This window comes from Notolabrus celidotus, chromosome 7, assembly GCF_009762535.1.
Source record: "Notolabrus celidotus isolate fNotCel1 chromosome 7, fNotCel1.pri, whole genome shotgun sequence".
Lineage (NCBI taxonomy): Eukaryota > Metazoa > Chordata > Actinopteri > Labriformes > Labridae > Notolabrus > Notolabrus celidotus.
In genome coordinates this window covers 19,404,861-19,424,044 of record NC_048278.1, presented here as the reverse complement: position 1 = coordinate 19,424,044, position 19,184 = coordinate 19,404,861, and the positions used below count along the sequence as shown (strand labels likewise).

Below are 19,184 nucleotides of genomic sequence, written 5' to 3'. Positions count from 1 at the left end.
AAAAATGCAAAGGGTGATTATTTCAGCCTCTTTGCATGTATTTTGTTACTCCACCTGCTTCACTACACATCCAAAACCCACATCAATTATGCCATCAGGGCAAAGGTCACTTAAAAACAAAGCACTTCACTGTAAACAATCAAATCTTGCCCAGGTCACAAAATTTTGTCCAACACAGACTTCACCTCATTGCTATACAATCTTACCTTTCAGTCACACCCCAGAGTAGCATGTGGCGCTGTGAGGTATACGGCGTAATGGCATGTAGAACCTGTGATATATTAAAGTCATATGGCATTAGTGTTTTCTGTTAAAGACATTTCAGCAATGTACATAATGAGCTATTGCACTGATTATAACCTCTGACTGTCAAATACACTGCACACAAGCTCACTCATCAAAACTTGGCTGAACCAGGGGCCTCATTTATGAACAATGTGCTTCAATTCCAACTTTTCCTGATTGTAGTATACTTCCATACAATGTGCTTTGTGTCATTATAAAATGATCACAGCTCTTGTTGAATTAGCATATCACTTAAGGTAAATTTAATTGTCTATATTTGATTATATCCACAAACAGCCACAATTTGGACATTTCTAAGAGGTCAACATGAACACACTGTTGTCCTATTCAGTAATTCACAATATATGTATGCAGACTTTAGAGAAAAAGGAGTGTGTACAAATGATTCAAATCCAAATACATACACAACAAATCAGTACATGTTGGTTTGTGGATGACTAACTCCTCCTCTTCCACAGCGAGCAGTACCTATCTATGTACTGTAACAAGAAATAAACCCTCAGATGAATTTGAATTGAGACTAGTGTGATTTAACAGCATTATTTTGTGAGATCTCGTGTTCACTTGCAGTGTACCAGCTAGAAATCCATCACGTTTCAGCTCTCTGGGAATTGGTACCTCAATAAAAAAAGAACACATAATATTTACAGCTAGCAGTAAAAAGAGTGTATGTATACCTGTAGTAGAAGAAGAGCTAATGTTTCAAAGCAGGGAAATGGCTGCACTGTGTTTTCTTAGTGCTGTTATTGCAAAGTGAATAGGGGCAAAGGTCAGGGGTCATTTATGCGTGCAATTCTCCAAGAGCACTGCTCTAAAGGAGAGAATCAGCTGCTGTTGGCAGCTGATGGATGGAAAAAAAGTCAAAGGTTGATGATGTTGTTGTGAAAAGCTGTACAATAACATCACTCCTAATGTTCCACAACAGTGAAAAAATGCTTGGATTTAGATGAACTGTCTGGCAAAGTCATCGGAAATATGTCATCTAGTCATGTCAAGGACTTTCTCTGTTGCTACCCAACACTTTAATTCCATTTTGTGTGAAAAGGTGCCAGATCAGTGAGGAGGAGTGCAACATTGTGTGGTCATTAGCATTGAGTCATAGCAGATGGAGAGGTGTCCCCGCACCTCTACGTCCTGCCTCTACAGTGGGGCAGTTACACAAACATCTTCAAAAAGTGGGAGAAGTGGGAAGAAAAAATGTCCTGGTAGGTGCTGTAGAGGTCAGTTCACCACAGAGTTGAACAAAACTTATATAACACCATCCTTGGGGATCAAAAAGATTAACATTCTTGTTTTTATCATCAATCCAATCTAATACCAACAAAAAACATGTTGCCAAGGCTGTCCAATCCCCATTCCATCCCTTAAACATCCCCATTTATTTGGGTTGCTGTCTCTGCACTGTCTCCGCCATTGTGCACATTCACTTTTCCATCACTGTCACTGCCCTTCAGGGTTGACGCGGTCCTGAAAGATGTACAGGTTGTTTGTGGCGGCTATGGCGATGATATTCTCAGCTGGATGCCAAGCCATGTGCAGGATCTTCTTGGTGAAGTCCAGACTGTCAACACCCACATCTCCGCGGCGACGCTTACCACCGGTGTACACACGCCGGGTCCGAAGCACGGCCCGGGGCTTGCTGCTTTCTCGCCAAGCCTCCAGTGTGACGCCTCGCCCCGTCTCCCTATCAAACATCCGGAAGAAGCTATTGTAGGCTCCTGTCATGATCACGCTAAAGAGAGGAGAGGAGTACATAATGAGATGTTGTATTGAAAAGGGCAATTGAGTGCAATGCAGCAGGACTCAGGGAAACAAGAGGAAGAGGAAAAGAGGGAAACAAAATTAAGGGTACAGGGATTGATTGGATCTCTGCGAAGCTTGTAACTGCAATTGATTGAAATGTCAGATAACAGCAGAGGCACAGCATTTAGGGAATGACTGTAAGCACAAACACAACTAAGACACTCCCTGTCCCTGTTTTTCAAAAGCACTCAGATATACTGTTCTCTATCAATCAATTTCCACTTGTTACCTCTGTAACTTACCTGTCAGAGCTGTTCCAAACACACTCAAACTTGTCAAAGATGCAGTCGTTTTCATAGAGGGAACACAGCTTGCTCCTCAGGTATTCATGGACCTAATAATGATACAAACAGTCAACTTTAGATTACAATTACACACAGTGGTCAAGTGGTTTATAGAAAATCTACATCTGGAAAAAACTGTAGTCATTCAAAGTCTTATAGAATGTCATATTTATGTATTTCATGCAGTCCATCTGTGGCAATGTACAAACAAAATGTCTTTGCTGTTAATACTGATTAATTAAATAAATAAATAAATAATCAACCATTATTCAGTAGTCCATAGTTCAATATTTGATAGTTTGTTAAATGAGCTTCCTGCAATTCAACTTTTGGTGGACATACTGGACATACTTGGCACATGATATGCAGATCAGAACCAATTCAAAAAAGTGAAGACTAAATGAAAGACATAGACAGACATCACCAGTTGGTGTTGAACTTCTCTCTTGAGGCATTTGATTTTTGAAGCAAGAAGTGACCATTTTTAGAAGAGGGGATGGACACACATTTGCCAAGTCTCTGTTCTAGTTGACAAGAAGGTACACTCTAGGGCATATCCTGTTATCATCTATTTTATAGCAAATAGGACCAGGATTTTAAAAAATAAAAATGCTGTATGGAGCAAGACTTGAACAACAACTAGAACTAGGTTTACTGAGGTCATATCAACTAAGAAGTAGTGTCATGCTCTCTCATCTGGTTTCATAGAATCATTGTTTTTGCAGACATACCAGTGCCCCCTGTTGGCCATTAAGATGAAGTCAAGATTAAGGCACTTTACATTGATGGACTCCAAATCCAGGCTGCACAGTGGTGCAGTAATTTGTGCTGTCTTCTCACAGCAAGAAGGTCCCTGGTCCAATCCTGATTAACTTTGAAGCCAAGGGGCTACATTCACTTCCTGTAGAAAGTCTATTGGACAGACACAGAGAAGGAGACAGCTGTGCTACCTTACCTGGTATGTCTCCACAGGGCCCTTGTCCATGTTCAGGTCCCACACCTTTGCGGTGAGGTAGTCTCGGGTCAGCAAGTAGCGTCCGCTATGGCTGAACTTTACGTCCGACACAGAGGAAATGATCTCTGAGAAGAAGGAACGACTCCCTGGATCTTCAGGTTCCTCAAACACTGAAAAATGACAGTGAGGTAAGGTGTATTTTAGAGAAGATTTATCAATCTAAAAAACAGTATAGTTATGGGGCACCAATATACTTATTGCTCAAATCTACACAGCAAAAATGTATCATATATGCTTTCTAATCTCCACAACATTCTTACGTTTAGCATGTTTGTCACAGAGTGCGGATGCTCTCATGTCACAGAGACGCAGGGTGCCCTTGCTGCTGCTGTACACAAATAAGTGACAGTGGTGGGGGTGAAACTCTGCTGCTGTTATCACCTCCGTCAGATCCTCCATGTTGGCTGGTTTGATGTCCACGATATCTGAGAAAAAGGTCTGTTAGGGATTTAACACCACAAAGATTGCACCGTGTTCCTAGTAGTGGGCAAACATCCAAGGCACACAGCATTATAGACAGAGAGAGGATTTCTCCTCTTGATTTTTTCTTCATGCTCAAAACTCATTTCATAATCAAAACCCCACAAAATTTGCTCCTCAACAAAGCCCCAGTATGCCCGCACACTCAGCTCCTCTCTGTTCTATTTGTGGCAGTCCTGTGTGGTTCAGTAGAAAGTGTACTGCTGACTGAATTATTTAAACTCTTCTTCCATAGATGCCTCTCTGATTTTCTAGGTCAGCTTCCATTTGAATGGGAAATCACCAAATGCACCCCATCTATCACGCTACAGCCTTGTGCAGAATACACATTCCCCTGGAGGTACACTGCACTCAAACATATATCCTAACACAGTCATGAGATGTTTACATTAAATATATATCCAGATTGAATTTAGATGAGCAAGAATGTAAGGTATATTCTGACTGCATGTGTATTTGAGACATGACATTGTGTCTTATGTTTAGACATATGGCTTTGTTTTTCACATTATTGATAATAGATGGCACATAATGGATGAAATATAAAAAAACAAACATGCAAAATAGATTTCAATTGTAGGTATTTATAACGTTGTTTGATATTACATGCCTGTATAATACAGTCTGAGTATTTTCTTCAGAGGGAACAAATAGTGGAACACTTGCATGTGACTCTCACAAGTCTCTCATGAGATGGAGTCTTTCACATGTACATGTACATGTAACAACTAATGATGTCCTAATTTTGACAGTTTATCATTTAAGATTTAGACGACATTAAATCAAAGTTTTGTAATCTTATAAGCAATTTTAGAATAATGTATTTAGATTCTGAAGATATATAAGGTTGACTGATATTTTAAATGTATGCTGGTTGGCCTAGCAGTTCAAGAGTGCACCCCATCTATAGAGGCTACAGGCCTCAATGCAGCGGTCACTGGTTCATCTCGAGGCCACAACACTTTGATGCATGTTTTCTACCACTCTCGCCCCACATTTCCTGTCTCCATTCAGTTGTGCTATCAAATACAGGAGAAAAAAAGTTTTTAAAAAAAGGATTATTTTTATCACTAGGAAATAGCGAAGTGATATACACGCAATTCAGGAGAACTGAGGCACACATGCTCCCCCATTTCTTCAATTATTTGCTTTTCCGGCACCAGTTATTGATGAATCCTACTGTCATTGCCATTGCAAATGTATTTGTGATGACACACTAAAATTTTCTCAACAGAGAAAATTATTTAATAATTTCTCTTTTCTTCATGTGATGTTAGGGAATTCAGCATCCTGTGATTAGATTACAGGTCAAATCAGTGTCCAGCACTAGATATCAATCAGATAAGGCTGTTTATGGGCAAAGTGTAATTGAACAAAAAAAAAAGGTATTTTATGAACACAGCAAATCAAGGTTAAAAAGGATACTGAAGCTGCGGTCTGTGATGTCGAGGTGCCACATATTGACACGAAGGTCGTCAGCAGACAGGTAGGTCTCCCCATCACTGTTGACAGAGATGGAGTTGACATGGTACGTGTGGCCATTGGAGAAAACTCGTCTGGGTCGAACCTCTACCATCAGATCTGTGGGTTTCAGCACTGGCACCTTAGATACAGACAAAATATAACAATAAAGGAGGGACAGAAAAAAGGGGTGAAGAAAAATATTATATTTTAAAGCACATTTCAAAACAAGTCTTTACAAAATGCTTTATGGCAGTTGAGTCAAAAGAAAAGGGCAAAAGAAGAAGAGAATTTGAGGATGATAGTGGAAAATTACTAGAAGAATACATGTTGTATTTGACCTACGAAGATAAACGTGTGCATGTGGGGTACTTCATGTTTGTGTGCGTGTGTGCACCTGCAGAGAGGTGATGGTAGAGATGTCCTTGAGCCGTCCCTCCTCATCTTTCAGGTTGTATCCCTCTGGCCTCTTGTCTCTCTCACACACCTTCCACAGTTTAATGGTCTTATCTGTGACAGGCAGAGAGATTTGCACATCACTGAAAGTTGATTAGGTTCTGAAAAAGCTGCCAATGAAGGCCACTGATAACTTTAACAGTTTCAGTCATTTAACAGTTTGTACTCTAAATGGTCTTTTTGAAAGGATACCTAGATGAGCAATTGTCTTTTGTAAAGTGAGCTACATCGCTATAAAAAATGATCCCTGTCTCACTAATTTAAGAGCAATTTATTCCTATAAAAGGAGTGCAATTAAAGCACAGATTAGATTATGTGGTTTTCACACTGGCAGGTTGATGCCTCTACTGTAACCACAAAAGTGACTCTAATGACTGACGTGGTGTTATATCATCCCCTCTTGGTAACAGAAGATGAAGCCAGGCTGGCATAATGCTGGGAATTGGAGGTAGGTTGTACTGGAGTTTGTAATCCACACCAAAGTCAGTCATGTCACCTCAATCAAATACCAATATCAATAGAGATCAATCAAAAACAAATTTGCGGTGGATACAGATTTACTCATTTTTCCTCATCCGAATAGTGATTATGAATCTGGTGGATCTTCTACGTATCACTGGTGTCTCACCATTGGTGGAGAGGAGGAAGTGTGCTGCATTCTGCTGAGACAGCCATCTGATCTTGTTGATTTTTTCTTCGATTTCTAGACTTTTCAGGTAGTCAAAGTCCGGCTCATGGCTCTGGAATGTGCTGTAGACATTATATTCCCCAGAGTCACCTGCCTCCACCACCTCCTCTGGGTCCCCCTTAGACTGTTCAAGGTAAACAGTGAAAAAGACAGAGATTGCAATCAGCATGAATAGGTATGGACATCACAGTGAGAACATCTACTAAAGAGAAAAATGCTGCAAATAGGGTGCAACTATGAACTCATGCTGTGTGTGGCATGAATCTGTAATTTTACATATTAAACTGACCTCAGTCTCTCTCTGAAAGATGACCACTCGGCCACCTTTATCCCCTGTGGCCAGCAGGTCCCCTGTCTGGTTGAACTCCACTGTAGAGATGACATCAGCTGGGAGGACCACAAGGGGAAAAAAGGCAATTAAGATAATAGTAGTAAGGATGGTGGAGAGAAAGACAGGGACATGATTGATTAAGAAGAAAATTAAAAAGAAAATTAAGAGGGCAAAGAGAACATGTGGTGCAGGGAATCAAGAGACAAGAATGAAGGAATATAGCTGGATCAATACAAAGTATCCTTTTCAATTAAATCAGAGTAACTCCTTCCTTCTCTGCATGCGATAAAAAATAAGCACCATTCCAAAGCTATATAATCTAAGTACATAACAAAAATGTGTCACAGCGAAACTGAATCTAAAATTTAAACAATATAGGAACACTGGGTGAGTGCTTAGCAAGCCATGGGGTGATTGGTGTCAATGTTCATTCCTATATCCATTACTGGAGGGCTAATGCACCCATGAAGCTAAAATGACTCCATTCAATCATACCAGCATGATATCAGACACCACGGACACCAGGATGACACACTGTCTGTCTTACCTTCAGTGACGTAGTCTCGCAGGAAGGTGTGGTTGATTTTGGGGCTCTCAGCGTCCTCGCCCATCTGAAGCCGAGGTAGGGTGACCCGCCAGCGCGCCCGTCCTGAGGGGAAGGGTCCAATCCGTGCTCTCTCTCCCCACCCAGGCTCCGCCCATGCTGCTCGGGCCTAGCGGAGCGGCCTGGTACAAGGCATCCTGGGAAAACCAGCCAGCCGGAAGGATGGAAAGAAGGAAGGTGGAAAGGTGTAGAGAAGAAATGCAGATGAGAATGGACACAAAGAGGAAAACAAGGAAGTAGGGAGAGGGGACAGAAAAATGCAGCAAAGATGAAGGTGATGAGGTAGAAGATGTGAGGCAGGGAGGAGTTGATGGAACGGCTGGTGATGAAGGTAATTTGGGAGGAAAAAAAAGGGGAAGGCAGTCACTAAGCAAGCCGACAATACATCCACACAGCATGCCCAAAGATGTGACCTTTGTTAGACATTCAATACACTCATTAGCAAAGACACACGTGTGCAAACACACTAGGCCTCATCAACACTGAAGCAGACACCAGGAAATCAACAGACAGCTCCAGCATAAAAACAGAATATAAATCATTTGCATGCAAAGGAGGAGAAAATATATATTGCAACATCCACCCTGTGTTGATCAGGCAGTGCTAGTAAGAGCTCCAAAGGTGTGGTAGTCCTCACTGCCTACTTTCCAGATCCCCGCTCTCATCACGCACACACGCACACTTCTCAAATAGATAGTCCTTGACGGAGATCAGAGGAGAACGCGATGTCTTGCCTGTGCTACAAGAGTGAGACAGGCCTCAGCACACCTACCAGTCAGCCTGCTGCTCGTGCTGCTCCTGCTGCTATTCCTCCCCGTGTTTCGCTAGGGAGAGGAGGAGGAGGAGGGAGAAAGAGAAGAGAGAGCGAGGGTGGTGGTGGTGGTGTTGGTGGTGAGAAGGAGGAGAAAAAAGAGAAGGAGAGAGGGAGAACGAAGAGGATGGAGGTGCGCTGGCTGCTGATGCTGTGGAACTGATTCTGTGCAGCATCCACTGTGTCATGGCAGCCTCCTCCTGGAAGAGCCAATCACAGCACAGCTGTCATCGATGAGCCCACCCACTGCAGATGATGAGGAAATGAGAGGCCAGCAGAGGGTGCTGTATGTTTGTGAAGGTTCTCATCCAGGTCATGGTAATTCAAAGCTTGATCTGAAGAGGCAACTGCACTTGGTAGAAATTCTTGAAGACGTTTCCCCTTTCCTCCAAGGGTGCTGTAACACACTAATTTGTGTGTTTGTTAAACACAGAACATTTTGCAGGTAAAATGTGGGTGCTCAGTAAAGGAAAGACTTAAATCAAACAATGGAGCAAATCTTCACTGTTAAGACAAATACTACCACTTCTTCTTAAGAGTGTAAATACAGGAAGATGTATCTCTTCTATTGTGTTTTTTTAATCTAGTTGTTTTTAAATGTGTTTACATGACTAGTTTTTATTCTGTTTTGTATTTTTTGAGAAAGAGAGAAAGAAAGGTCACCAATGAACATAAGAGCTTCATCATCACACAATACAGACCTTTTTTTTTATTTTATGTCCTGCAATCACAAACATGTTGAAAAATATACAAGGGAGGCCTCTGGTTTATTTTAGGATAAATTATGCATAATAAAAATGTACTTCATAAAAGTCAGATGTAAGCAAAGCTATATATATCCATATTGATAGTATATCAGCTTTAAATGCTTATTGTGCCTCTTTTCATCTGTATGTGTGACAAATGTCCTTAACAGGGTTTGAAAGTCAGAAGTTAAAATAAAAATCATAAGTGAGGTGTCTACCACTGTCTTACCAAAAAGACAGGGATGAAATTTGATTTGCTACCGAAACCATGATTAGCTATAGCCTTGTCAGAGGTGGCAGTGGCACTTAATATTGAAATCAACTATTTGGGTTGAGTTTCAACAGGCTACTTTACATTTCAATGTGGACAATTATTTCATATTGTGAGTTAAAGTAAATGTGATTAGTGGAGACAATCCAACTATGTTTGGGGTAAACCCCTAATGTTAACCATGCCTGCTGCCACCCCTTTAAAAGTCGGGTCAGTGCCTAGTTTGGCTACTCCAGTCAAAAATGTCTCACTCCTGCACTGAAAATCTGAACATCTGCCCACTTTAAAAAAAAAAAAATGACACTTTTGTACTCAGTCTTTCACAGGATGTGTTTCATCGTAACAAAATCAACAATTTCGGTATAACAAAATAAATCTGGAACTTTCTTCAGGAGGTCAAATGCACTGGAGAAAATGGAAAGGGGCTGGCTGATCTATGAGCACATTCTCGAAGGTGCAAATTCACATTTTGGACCCAGTCCATTCATTGTATAACGAAGTTTAAATCGGTCTCATATAACGAATAGCAGCCTACCTGTGCCGCCAGATGGACTAAGAAAAGGTCAGGGATTACCTTGACGCAAGCTTTTTTCCACGGGCTCGTCGGGTATACAACACTCTCCTCCCTGGCGCACTGCTGTAGTCTGTCTGGGCTCCTCCACATGGCACGTGTTTCTCCGAACTGACTCCGATAACCTCAAACTGAGTTTGGTGGATCTTTTCTCGCTTTACCTGAGCGAGGGGATGCCCTGCCTGCAATCTGAGTTGTTAGAGTTCATGGAGTCTGACAGTGCGACTCCTGCCAGGGCATCATTTGAAGCTGCTGTGATGACACAGGAGTTCCCCCGCAGAGAGAAAGAGACGAAGCCGCTGATGATGAGGGGCATGGGCTGGTTCTTCTCCCCGCTGTGGAGCCCGCGGTCCAAGACGCGTAAAAAGAGGTTTGAGGACGGTATGAAGCGAGACCATGTAGAGGCATGGCTAGACGACCACTCTGATTTCACGAGAGCCTACTTTTTACGCAGAGCTTCTGTGTAAGTAATAAACGATAGCCTAGCCATGAATGTGACCTTATGGACTCGTGTAAAAATGCCCTATGGGTGCAATGAAACTAAGAGAGAGCGCCAAACTTTATCCAGTTTATGTTAAGAAAATCTTGATTGATATCCTTCAGGCGGAAACTCAATTGTAACAATAGCTCATTAATTTGAGAAATTGAAAGGGGAAATGATAGTCTAAATAAAAAAAAACTAAAACAATCTGCTTAACTCTCCATGTTTTAAGATATAGTTTTTAATGTCATGTTTTATTTAATTAACCTGTTTGTTTAAAGGGTGAACAAAAGTCCCCTGTGACCAACAATTACAGAAAAGTGTTTCAACAGTCTGTTGATGTACTGACCACAGCCAAGACATTGTACAGTAAACTTTATGTTTGGATTTGTGCTTTTCCTGTCAGTGATGTTCTCTCTCCTGATATTGCAGGGTCAGTTCACAGACAGAGACGTCCCCTCAACTGCCCAGGCTTCCTAAGAGCAGCTCAGACCACTCTGGCTTGCTCATGAAGGCTCCCCCTCATCGCAGAGGTTCCTCCCAATTCAGCGGCCCACATTTGAACATTTCCTCTACATCAGACAGGCTCAAACCCCTCACTTCCAACCGCGGTGCCTCAGAGTGGATCGATTGTTTCAGTCCTGATGTGGGCTGTCACTCCCCTCTCTCCCCTCGCTCCTCTCGCTTCACCTTCTCTCCTTGCCTTCCTCTTTCTCCCATATGCCCCAGTTCTCCTGAATTATCCCACTCCCCTCCTCAACAGCAGCGTCCCACTGCCACATCGACTACAGCCTGTGGAAATGGCGAGTGGTGCCCGTGGATAATGGAGCTCCTGCGAGGAGGTCTCAGCTGGGTGGGTTCTGTGGCAGAGCTCTGCCACGGGGCTGTCCTGCACTCTGGGGAGTTGATGGAAGCAGAGGGTTGCTGCCTTTCTCTAGTGAAAAAAGACTGTGGTGGAAGGAGCACATTGGAGGAGGCTGTTGCCTTGATGGAGTTGGGGTGTTTTAGTGAAAGGAACCTCTGCAGCCATGCGCACATGGAGCTGGTCAAGGGCATCATGGGTTGTGTACTGGCTACTGGGTCACTGATGAACTTGAAAGATGTATCAGAGGTAAACCTTTAGACAAACATGTACTCATAAAATGTGTTGTAAAACTACAGCGGTAATTTGGATCTCTAACCTCAACATGTCAGGTATTTCCTGACAAGCTTTTTAAGATCACAACATGGCATTTTCATGGAAGGTGGGGGTGTGTGAGGGAATCCCAGATGACGCACTTGCTGCTAATCCTTTAAGAGTTGTCTCCCACAGATTTAGCATGTGATTTAGGAGTTAGTGATGTTATCTACTACTCCCCAGCCTGTCCTTTTCCTCACATAAACCCACACATACACACACCCATGCAAAGAGAAAGGACTAACGGTACCTGCTCCATCCTGACTTGGCTTCAACACCAATGGGATTAGGAGTCAGTGCCAACACCTGGCATAGCTACTCACCAGGTAATCCTCAATCAGTGTGGGTGTGGATTCATAAGGCCTAGGGAAGTCCTAATTCTTATTAATTTGTGGGACACAGGGTTTACTTAGTTACGTGGGTATTCCTGGTTGGGTGTGTCTAAAACTGATTGGTACAGTGGGTAGGTGTTGAAGTATATTGCTGTGATATTACATAAAGATCTTGATGCCCAAAACAGTGCAGTTTATATGTTTTACACACAAGGGTAAAAAAAAAATGTAACATGTTTTTTTGGAGTCTCATTATTATTTGTTTTACTTTCTCAGGATCCCAGATTTGAAATAGATGATGATCAGTCATCAAAGATCCGGAGCATTTTGTGCATTCCCATCAAAAACCACAGAGGAGAGGTAACATTTGTTGCTTTTTTGCATTCAGTTCTAAATGATCATCTTCGTCTCTTATGCTTCTTGCCTTATCAGAGAAGATGTAATAACCAAAACGTTCCTTTTGAAATTGAATGGGATAGTTGTACCACAGATTATAACAATTTAAATATCTCCTTTCTGTGCACAGGTGGTTGGTGTAGTGGTTATGATCAACAAGATAAGTGGTGCTGATGGATCAGTTTCTGTTTTCACCAACATGGATGAAAAGGTGAGTCAGAGATGGTTTGAACCCTTTGCTACCAAACGTAAGAGTTCTCATCTATTGTATACTACCCCTTACACAACACTTAAAAATCCCCCAAAAGTATTTAACATGAAAACTGGCTTTAAATGATTGCTGACATACAATATAACAGCTCTGGGACTGTAAATCATCCTTTTTATGTGGTATAATAAAAGTACATAAATGTTACATTATTATTAAAACTGGCTAGTCAAGGAAATCTTAAAAGATTTTTGTTTCACTTTTTGCACATTACATGGAAATACAAGTCAATCTACTGAATACGGAGTAGCTATTACTTAGTTACATGTAGGCGTACAAATTGTAGTAAGTGTGCAGGATATGTTGATGTATTCCTCAACAACAGCCCAGTTGTAGACACATTGCAGAACTAATTGGGCTGGCATGGCAAAATGAATGAATAAATGAACCAAAACAATCATCCTTTGTACCTTATAAATTATTATTAACCAGTATAAATGCTTCTGTACTTTTGTATCAAAACCCTCACACTTGAGATCATACTGTTTTACTGATTATCATTAAAGTTAAGATTAGCTTCAGCTCTTGTCCTGTGCCCCCTAGATGAATCACAGCTTTGCACATATTTAGTACAACAGCACTCCCCCTCATTTGATGTTGATTAATTATGTAGTGTATTGTTTGTATCTCTCATTCTAATGTTAACCATGTATACATTAATTAATTAATTTCTCTGCCAGGTAAAATGTGTAAATGTGGGTTGAGTTTGAGATCTTTTTTTCGTCCAGGTACTCTCTAATCACATGGATGTGTTGGGGATGGTCCTGGATAATGTTCAGTTGTATGAGAGCTCTAGACAGGAAGCCAAACGGAGTCAGGTAACAACACAAGGGATTGATATTAAGTCTGCTTATTTCCATGTGTATGCATTTGTGTTTGTATGTTAATGTAATCCATATATGTATAATCATTACTTGTTTGTGTGTCAGGCCCTGATAGAGATGGCAGAGGTACTGTCAAAGGAGCACCAATCATTCGAAGTTTTACTAAGTAAGATGGCTGCCACCATCATGCCCTTCACACGTGCTCAGTACTGCACCATCTTCATCCCCAACGATCAAGACAAGGTGCTTTATTCTGTTAGATTTTTCCCCCACAGTTATTCCATATCTTATATTTTCTAATGTAGGGTATTTTCTGTCCCTTTGATTTTTTTTATTGTAGGATTCATTCTCCAGAGTGATCCACTTAGAGTGTGAAGAGCTTGGATCTACCTGCCAGATCTACAGGAGGTACTACTCGCATGTTGTTGATTAATCAATACAAAGAATTTCACTAAATCCTACCAAAGTAAAAGAACCAATCATATATTTTACATCTGGCGTTATATATGTTCTTAAAGTTCCTGCATAATTTTTTAGGGAGCATGACATCAGCGATATTGACCAGACATACGCCCGTCGCACTCTGTCTGCTATGGAAACGCTCAATATGTCGGAAAGTTGCGAAGAATCAATGAAGAGTCTGATATGCTGCCCTGTCAGAAATGAGATGTCTGAAGATGTTATTGGTAAGACTCATTTATTGTTTAAGCTAAGTCACAGTAACATATATTATCTTACATTTCTTCCTACTCTAAGCTATCACATCACTGCGAGCTGGCTAACATCACCGTTAGCTATAAATTCATGCCTCTTCTATCATGTTATTTAACATTTTCAAACAACAATGTCTTGGTAGTGCATAAGTGCTAACAGGGGCTAAAGCTGAACACAAGCTAATGAGTTAATTTTACATAAATATGGCCTGATATCCCTCCAGTCTATTAAGTTGCGGACCTGAAATGGCCAATGTCTTTATGATGTATCATTCTCTGTTAATTTCTCTTCTGTCAAATAGCGGTGTGCCAGCTTATGAGCAAAAGGTGCAGAGACTCAGACGAGTTGGAGGCCTTTAACAGATATGATCAGCGCCTACTAGAAGACCTGGCAGTATACTGTGGCCTGGCCCTGCAATATGCTCAGGCCGTGCAGATCACTGAGGAGCGGAGAGCCAGTATTGAGGTCACACAGGAGGTGGGTGACCCCCTTATTCTATTTCTTTGCAGTCCAGTTTCCCAGTTTCAAATGTTTGAAACTCAAAATGTCATGTTTCATCTTATTCCGACAGGTTCTTGCATATCACATCACAGCAGCAGAGCAGGAAGTCCAAGCATTGCAGGTGATTTACCCCTCCTTGGTTGTATTGTCAGTCTGTCAGCAGTCTTCAAATAACCCTTGAGTTTATTTCTGCATGTCGGATTAATTAGCTTTTGTACAAATGCACAACTAATACTCCATCAACTTAAAGCGCCTGATTGGCAGTTGTCACTACATGTGAGTGGCTTTCATAGCCTTTTAGTGGCAAAGGTAATGGCTAAAAAATATAAAGAAGTTTTTTGGCTTTTATTTTGTTTTTGTGACTGACCTTTTTTTCGTTTGGTTCTTTTTCAGGAGGCTTCGATTCCCTCTGCCAAATCCCTGCATATTCTGGACTTCCATTTCTCTGGTTTTGGTCTGCCAGAAGATGTAACCTCTCAGGCCACCGTTCGTATGTTCCTTGACCTCAACTTGGTGCAGGATTTTAACATCGATTACAAGGTAACTGACTGGCTAATATACAGGCTTCATGGCAACAAATAACTCTCTGGTAGACATTAATAACACTATTGTTATTAACTCTTGGAGTTTCATTGTTGAAAATAAAGTTTGTATAAAGAGAGATAAATTGATCACTTTTTAGCTATTTACAAACTGTGTCTGTTTTACCCAGAGTCTCTGCCAGTGGGTCCTGACTGTGAGACGTGGTTACAGGAACAGTGTGCCTTATCACAACTGGAGCCATGCACTGAGCACTGCTCAGAGCATGTTTGCCATTCTCACGGCCACAGACCAACTCCAGGTTAGTCGGTTTCTCATGTGCATGTATGAAACCTGTTTCAACACCACAACTATTTTTGAGTGTGCCAAATTAGAATGCTTTAGAACTTTTAGGTCATATTGTGCTGTGCTCTGGTTCTCCACATCCTAAACCAATGCATGCTGACAAAAAAAAAGAAAAATAAAGTATGGGAGTACTAGATAATATTATATTCCCAAACCCAGCCAAAGAAAAAAAAAATGCAGGCCTTACCCGAACAACAAGACTGTCTATGGTTGGGTTTCACTACAAAAACTGACGTGCCAATTTGGTGGACTTCACCCAACACTACAATAAACCATGTGGAGCTGTCATAACTTTACTGGTGTTTCTTTTTGATACGTTTACTCAGCTTCATCCGTTTTAAGTTAGCTTCTCTGATGTTTGTGGACGGGTCACCTGAGGACTGCAGGATTCTCGGGTGCACAGCCTCCTTAATTATTTGGACAAGAATAATTTTAGACCTGCATAAGCCCTCTTATCTGCTTTATAAAGGGGATCGAACACACCCGTCTGGAGATCAACCTAAGTGACCTTTGCTGTTCTCTTACTGTAGTCTCTCTCTCTCTCTCTCTCTCTCTCTCTCTCTCTCTCTCTCTCTCTCTCTCTCTCTCTCTCTCTCTCTCCCTCTCTCTCTCAATTTCAGTTCAAATTGCTTTATTGGCATGAACAACGAGATATTATTGCCAAAGCACATAAATTCATACATTATATATATTCACAATAAATTCAATTTAAATAAATTCACAAAATTCTCTCTCTCTCTCTCTCTCTCTCTCTCTCTCTCTCTCTCTCTCTCTCTCTCTCTCTCTCTCTCACTGTAGAACTAGTTACCATTTCAATGAGTCAGCGTAAAAAAAATAAAAGATGAATAAAAACACATTTAACATTTAAAGTTTTCATGAAGAGAAACACTTGAGTTACTTCTACATTTCTATTCCTTCTTTGTCTTAATTCTTACATCTCTTTTTGATTTTGCATTACAGACAATCTTTTCCCGTCTGGAGATTTTTGCATTGATGATATCCACTTTGTGTCATGATATTGACCACAGAGGAGTCAGCAACTCTTACATAGAAAGGTAAACATATTTAATCTCTAATCAGTTATGGGTGTGTTTTCATCCAACTTTTTCTTATTCTGCACTCATCCAATCTCTTTTAACCTGCTTCTTTCTTACAAAGAGCCTTTTAATTTTTTCTCTGTTTCTCAGGAGTCAGCAGCCTTTAGCTCAGCTGTATGGACACTCTACTCTTGAAAATCATCACTACAACCTGTGCCTCTTCATCCTGAACAACACTGTGAGACCTCATCCATTTATATCTTCATTAATGTATTCATTTCAACTCTTGTGTCAATGTTTGGGTCCCCTGTGTAAGCTTGAAATCCTCAGTTTGTTTACATGTAATCCTTTCTACCTCCTATATCCAGTCAGACCAACTAATCTTGAGTTATAGCACAGCCTGCTGCGCTCCAATCATCACAGTTCATTAGACTGCATCTATATTTCCCTTTGTTTTCACTAATTTATTTAATAAGATGTAGCACTTAACACACATATTGTAATATGCAATCATTTTTCCCAAGTATTTTTTATTTGAATGTAAAATACTTGAGATTTTGTTTTCTTGTTAGACCAAATTAATAGTGGGAACATTGCATTTTTGCATTATTAGCATCTACTATGCACAACTTGGATGTCATATGATATTCACCAGGAGAGATTTTTCGAAAATTCCATTTTAGTTTTAATGTAGACACTGCAATTGTTCTCCGGACAGACAGCTTGGGATTGTGCTTGGCATCATATTCCTAAAAGTCAGACTCTTTACATTCTCTCTTTCTCTCCCAGGGGAGTCAGATTCTCAGCGGTCTCTCTCCAGAGGATCACAGATCTGTACTACAGATGATCAAAAGGGCCATCCTCGCCACTGACCTGACTGTCTTTATGGAGTATGTTAGAATATGTGTCAAAGTAGCTCTGGGTCCAGTATTTTGTATCTTGATTAATCCCTAATACCCTTGTTTTTGTGCTTGACTTTTTAGGAGGAGAAAAGAGTTCTTCAGTCTTACTAAGAAAAGTAAAGTGAGTTGGAAGAGTGAGAAACAAAGAGATTTATTGAGGTGAGAATAATATCATAATTGTATACGATGGAGTGGTTAAAAGAGCTGTCCCTTTAAGTGATTTCTTCACCCCACAGGTCAATGTTGATGACAGCCAGTGACCTCTCTGCTATCACAAAGCCTTGGCAAGAACAAAAAAGGGTAGGTCTCGCATTTTTTTTTTTTAACTGAACACTTCACAACAACCCCTCTGTTATACTGAATTCATAACCTCTCTCTCTCAAAACAGATTGCCAACTTGGTTGCCACTGAGTTCTTTGCGCAAGGGGACAGAGAGAAAGAGGAGTTCAAAATCAATCCTGTTGTAAGTCTTGCTAGAAGAATTTTGTCTGGTTACATTTAATGCTTTTGTTGGATTGAAGTCAGACTGGGAAACCTTTTTTGGATCCAGGATGAACTGAAAAAATGTTCACACTTTCCTGTGTGGAAAAAAATAATCACTTTTTAACAAATGGTTACAGTAGAGATTAAATGCAGATGGGCCAACGGCTGTTTATTCAATTTTCATTTTATTTATTTCTTGACTTGTGATTCTTTGAGGGAGAGGCCTTCCTTAGTGATTGGATAAGTCAAAGGTCACATCTTATGCAATATAGGATCCCAAAGACCATTTACTCCAGTTGCACAAGTCTTTTCAGAAGCCTTTCCTGCCTCTAATGCTCCTTTTGAAAATCCCCAAAATACAGCTTATGTTTAATTAGATTAACTGCAATTGACCTTACCTTCTATGAAAGGGTACTTTTCTAACATCTAGTTTACACTCTGTCTTTGCCAGGGCATAATGAACAGAGCGAACAGTACTCGTCTGCCATACCTGCAAGTTGAATACATAGACGACATCTGCTATCCACTCTACAAGGTGTGGTATATCTGTGTTTTTTTCCATGCATGTTGATGATGCAATGTAAAACATGCAGATAGCATGTTTACTCACCTTCTCAAATGTGAACCCTCCCATCACTCTGATCGTCACACTCTCCATGTTTCCCTTAGGCTGTTTCGTCACAGTTTGATGCGTGTTCCCCGCTGCTGATTGGATGCAAAAAGAACCGAGAAAACTGGAAGCAGCTTGCTAGGGAAGCCGAGGAAGACAGTGAAAATAGTTTTTGCAGTGTTACCCTGGAAGCTCATGAGGACGATGAGGAAAAGTTACAGACAGAGGAATAGAGGAGATAGCAGAAGATTAAGATGACATAGCTTTTGGACCCCTAAAGAGTTTACCCACCCATACTTGTTCCTCATCTTCTCTCGGACAACTTTTCACTGAATGTTGCCCTGTTCCTGACACATGAACTTTAACTACAAATGATGTCAGTGGAATTTACTCTAGTACACTATTGTTTAAGTAATGCTGCAGGTATGACCGATTATCTCCATACTGTGTAATGAATGCATACCCAGATGTTCAAATGCATAATGGGTTGAATGTGTATATGATATATCATGTTGCATATATGCATCAAACCAGAGGGTTACTTTTTGTGAGTGGCTGTTTTCTGTTATGTAACAATTTTAGACAAAGTAATAAAGTTTCTCATCATAAATAACAATTACACTGAGGTGCACTAATTTGTGTCTCTGTTATTAAAATCATTTTTATTGACATAAAAAGAGGCCGTTCAGTCAACTATAACGCATATTCACAGGCAAGCATTGATCTTCAGTTTTAAGTTTTACAAAC

At 40.7% G+C, this 19,184-nt stretch overlaps 2 protein-coding genes across 7 annotated transcripts; one reads left to right on the top strand and one right to left on the bottom strand.

Moving 5' to 3' along the window:
* Positions 1-409: 409 nt before the first annotated feature.
* Positions 410-10,275, bottom strand: ppp2r2ca (protein phosphatase 2, regulatory subunit B, gamma a). 6 transcript variants are annotated; one of them, XM_034688981.1, is made up of 11 exons: positions 9,792-10,275; positions 8,201-8,646; positions 7,372-7,747; positions 6,783-6,880; positions 6,434-6,617; positions 5,747-5,859; positions 5,314-5,491; positions 3,669-3,833; positions 3,349-3,518; positions 2,352-2,443; positions 410-2,038 (listed from the first exon to the last, which is right to left on the bottom strand). In XM_034688981.1, exons 3-11 carry the CDS (start codon positions 7,433-7,435, stop codon positions 1,747-1,749), a joined length of 1,356 nt encoding a protein of 451 aa, XP_034544872.1. In that variant the 5' UTR covers positions 7,436-7,747; positions 8,201-8,646; positions 9,792-10,275; the 3' UTR covers positions 410-1,746. The 6 variants fall into 6 exon arrangements, with proteins under 6 accessions (XP_034544872.1, XP_034544871.1, XP_034544873.1 ...); XM_034688980.1 differs by having other exon boundaries at positions 9,831-10,275; XM_034688982.1 differs by having other exon boundaries at positions 8,201-8,485; positions 9,831-10,275.
* pde5aa (phosphodiesterase 5A, cGMP-specific, a) lies at positions 9,649-19,058 on the top strand. The gene is made up of 20 exons (XM_034688978.1): positions 9,649-10,290; positions 10,741-11,419; positions 12,094-12,177; positions 12,344-12,424; positions 13,210-13,299; positions 13,411-13,548; positions 13,646-13,713; positions 13,843-13,991; positions 14,321-14,496; positions 14,591-14,641; positions 14,914-15,060; positions 15,233-15,361; positions 16,366-16,460; positions 16,593-16,680; positions 17,232-17,332; positions 17,426-17,503; positions 17,581-17,644; positions 17,733-17,807; positions 18,279-18,362; positions 18,497-19,058. The coding sequence occupies exons 1-20, from the start codon at positions 10,001-10,003 to the stop codon at positions 18,668-18,670; spliced, it is 2,841 nt and encodes a 946-aa protein (XP_034544869.1). The 5' UTR covers positions 9,649-10,000; the 3' UTR covers positions 18,671-19,058.
* Positions 19,059-19,184: the final 126 nt, after the last annotated feature.

Coding starts and splice junctions, on each gene's coding strand:
- pde5aa (XM_034688978.1), top strand. CDS start 10,001: ATGCCCTGCCTGCAATCTGAGTTGTTAGAGTTCATGGAGTCTGACAGT. Junction 13,300..13,410: donor AGGAAGCCAAACGGAGTCAG/GTAACAACACAA, acceptor TTTGTGTGTCAG/GCCCTGATAGAGATGGCAGA. Junction 16,681..17,231: donor TCTTCATCCTGAACAACACT/GTGAGACCTCAT, acceptor TTTCTCTCCCAG/GGGAGTCAGATTCTCAGCGG.
- ppp2r2ca (XM_034688979.1), bottom strand. CDS start 7,435: ATGGGCGAGGACGCTGAGAGCCCCAAAATCAACCACACCTTCCTGCGA. Junction 5,492..5,746: donor CTACCATCACCTCTCTGCAG/GTGCACACACGC, acceptor TCTGTATCTAAG/GTGCCAGTGCTGAAACCCAC. Junction 3,834..5,313: donor CATCACAGACCGCAGCTTCA/GTATCCTTTTTA, acceptor CCTTTTTCTCAG/ATATCGTGGACATCAAACCA.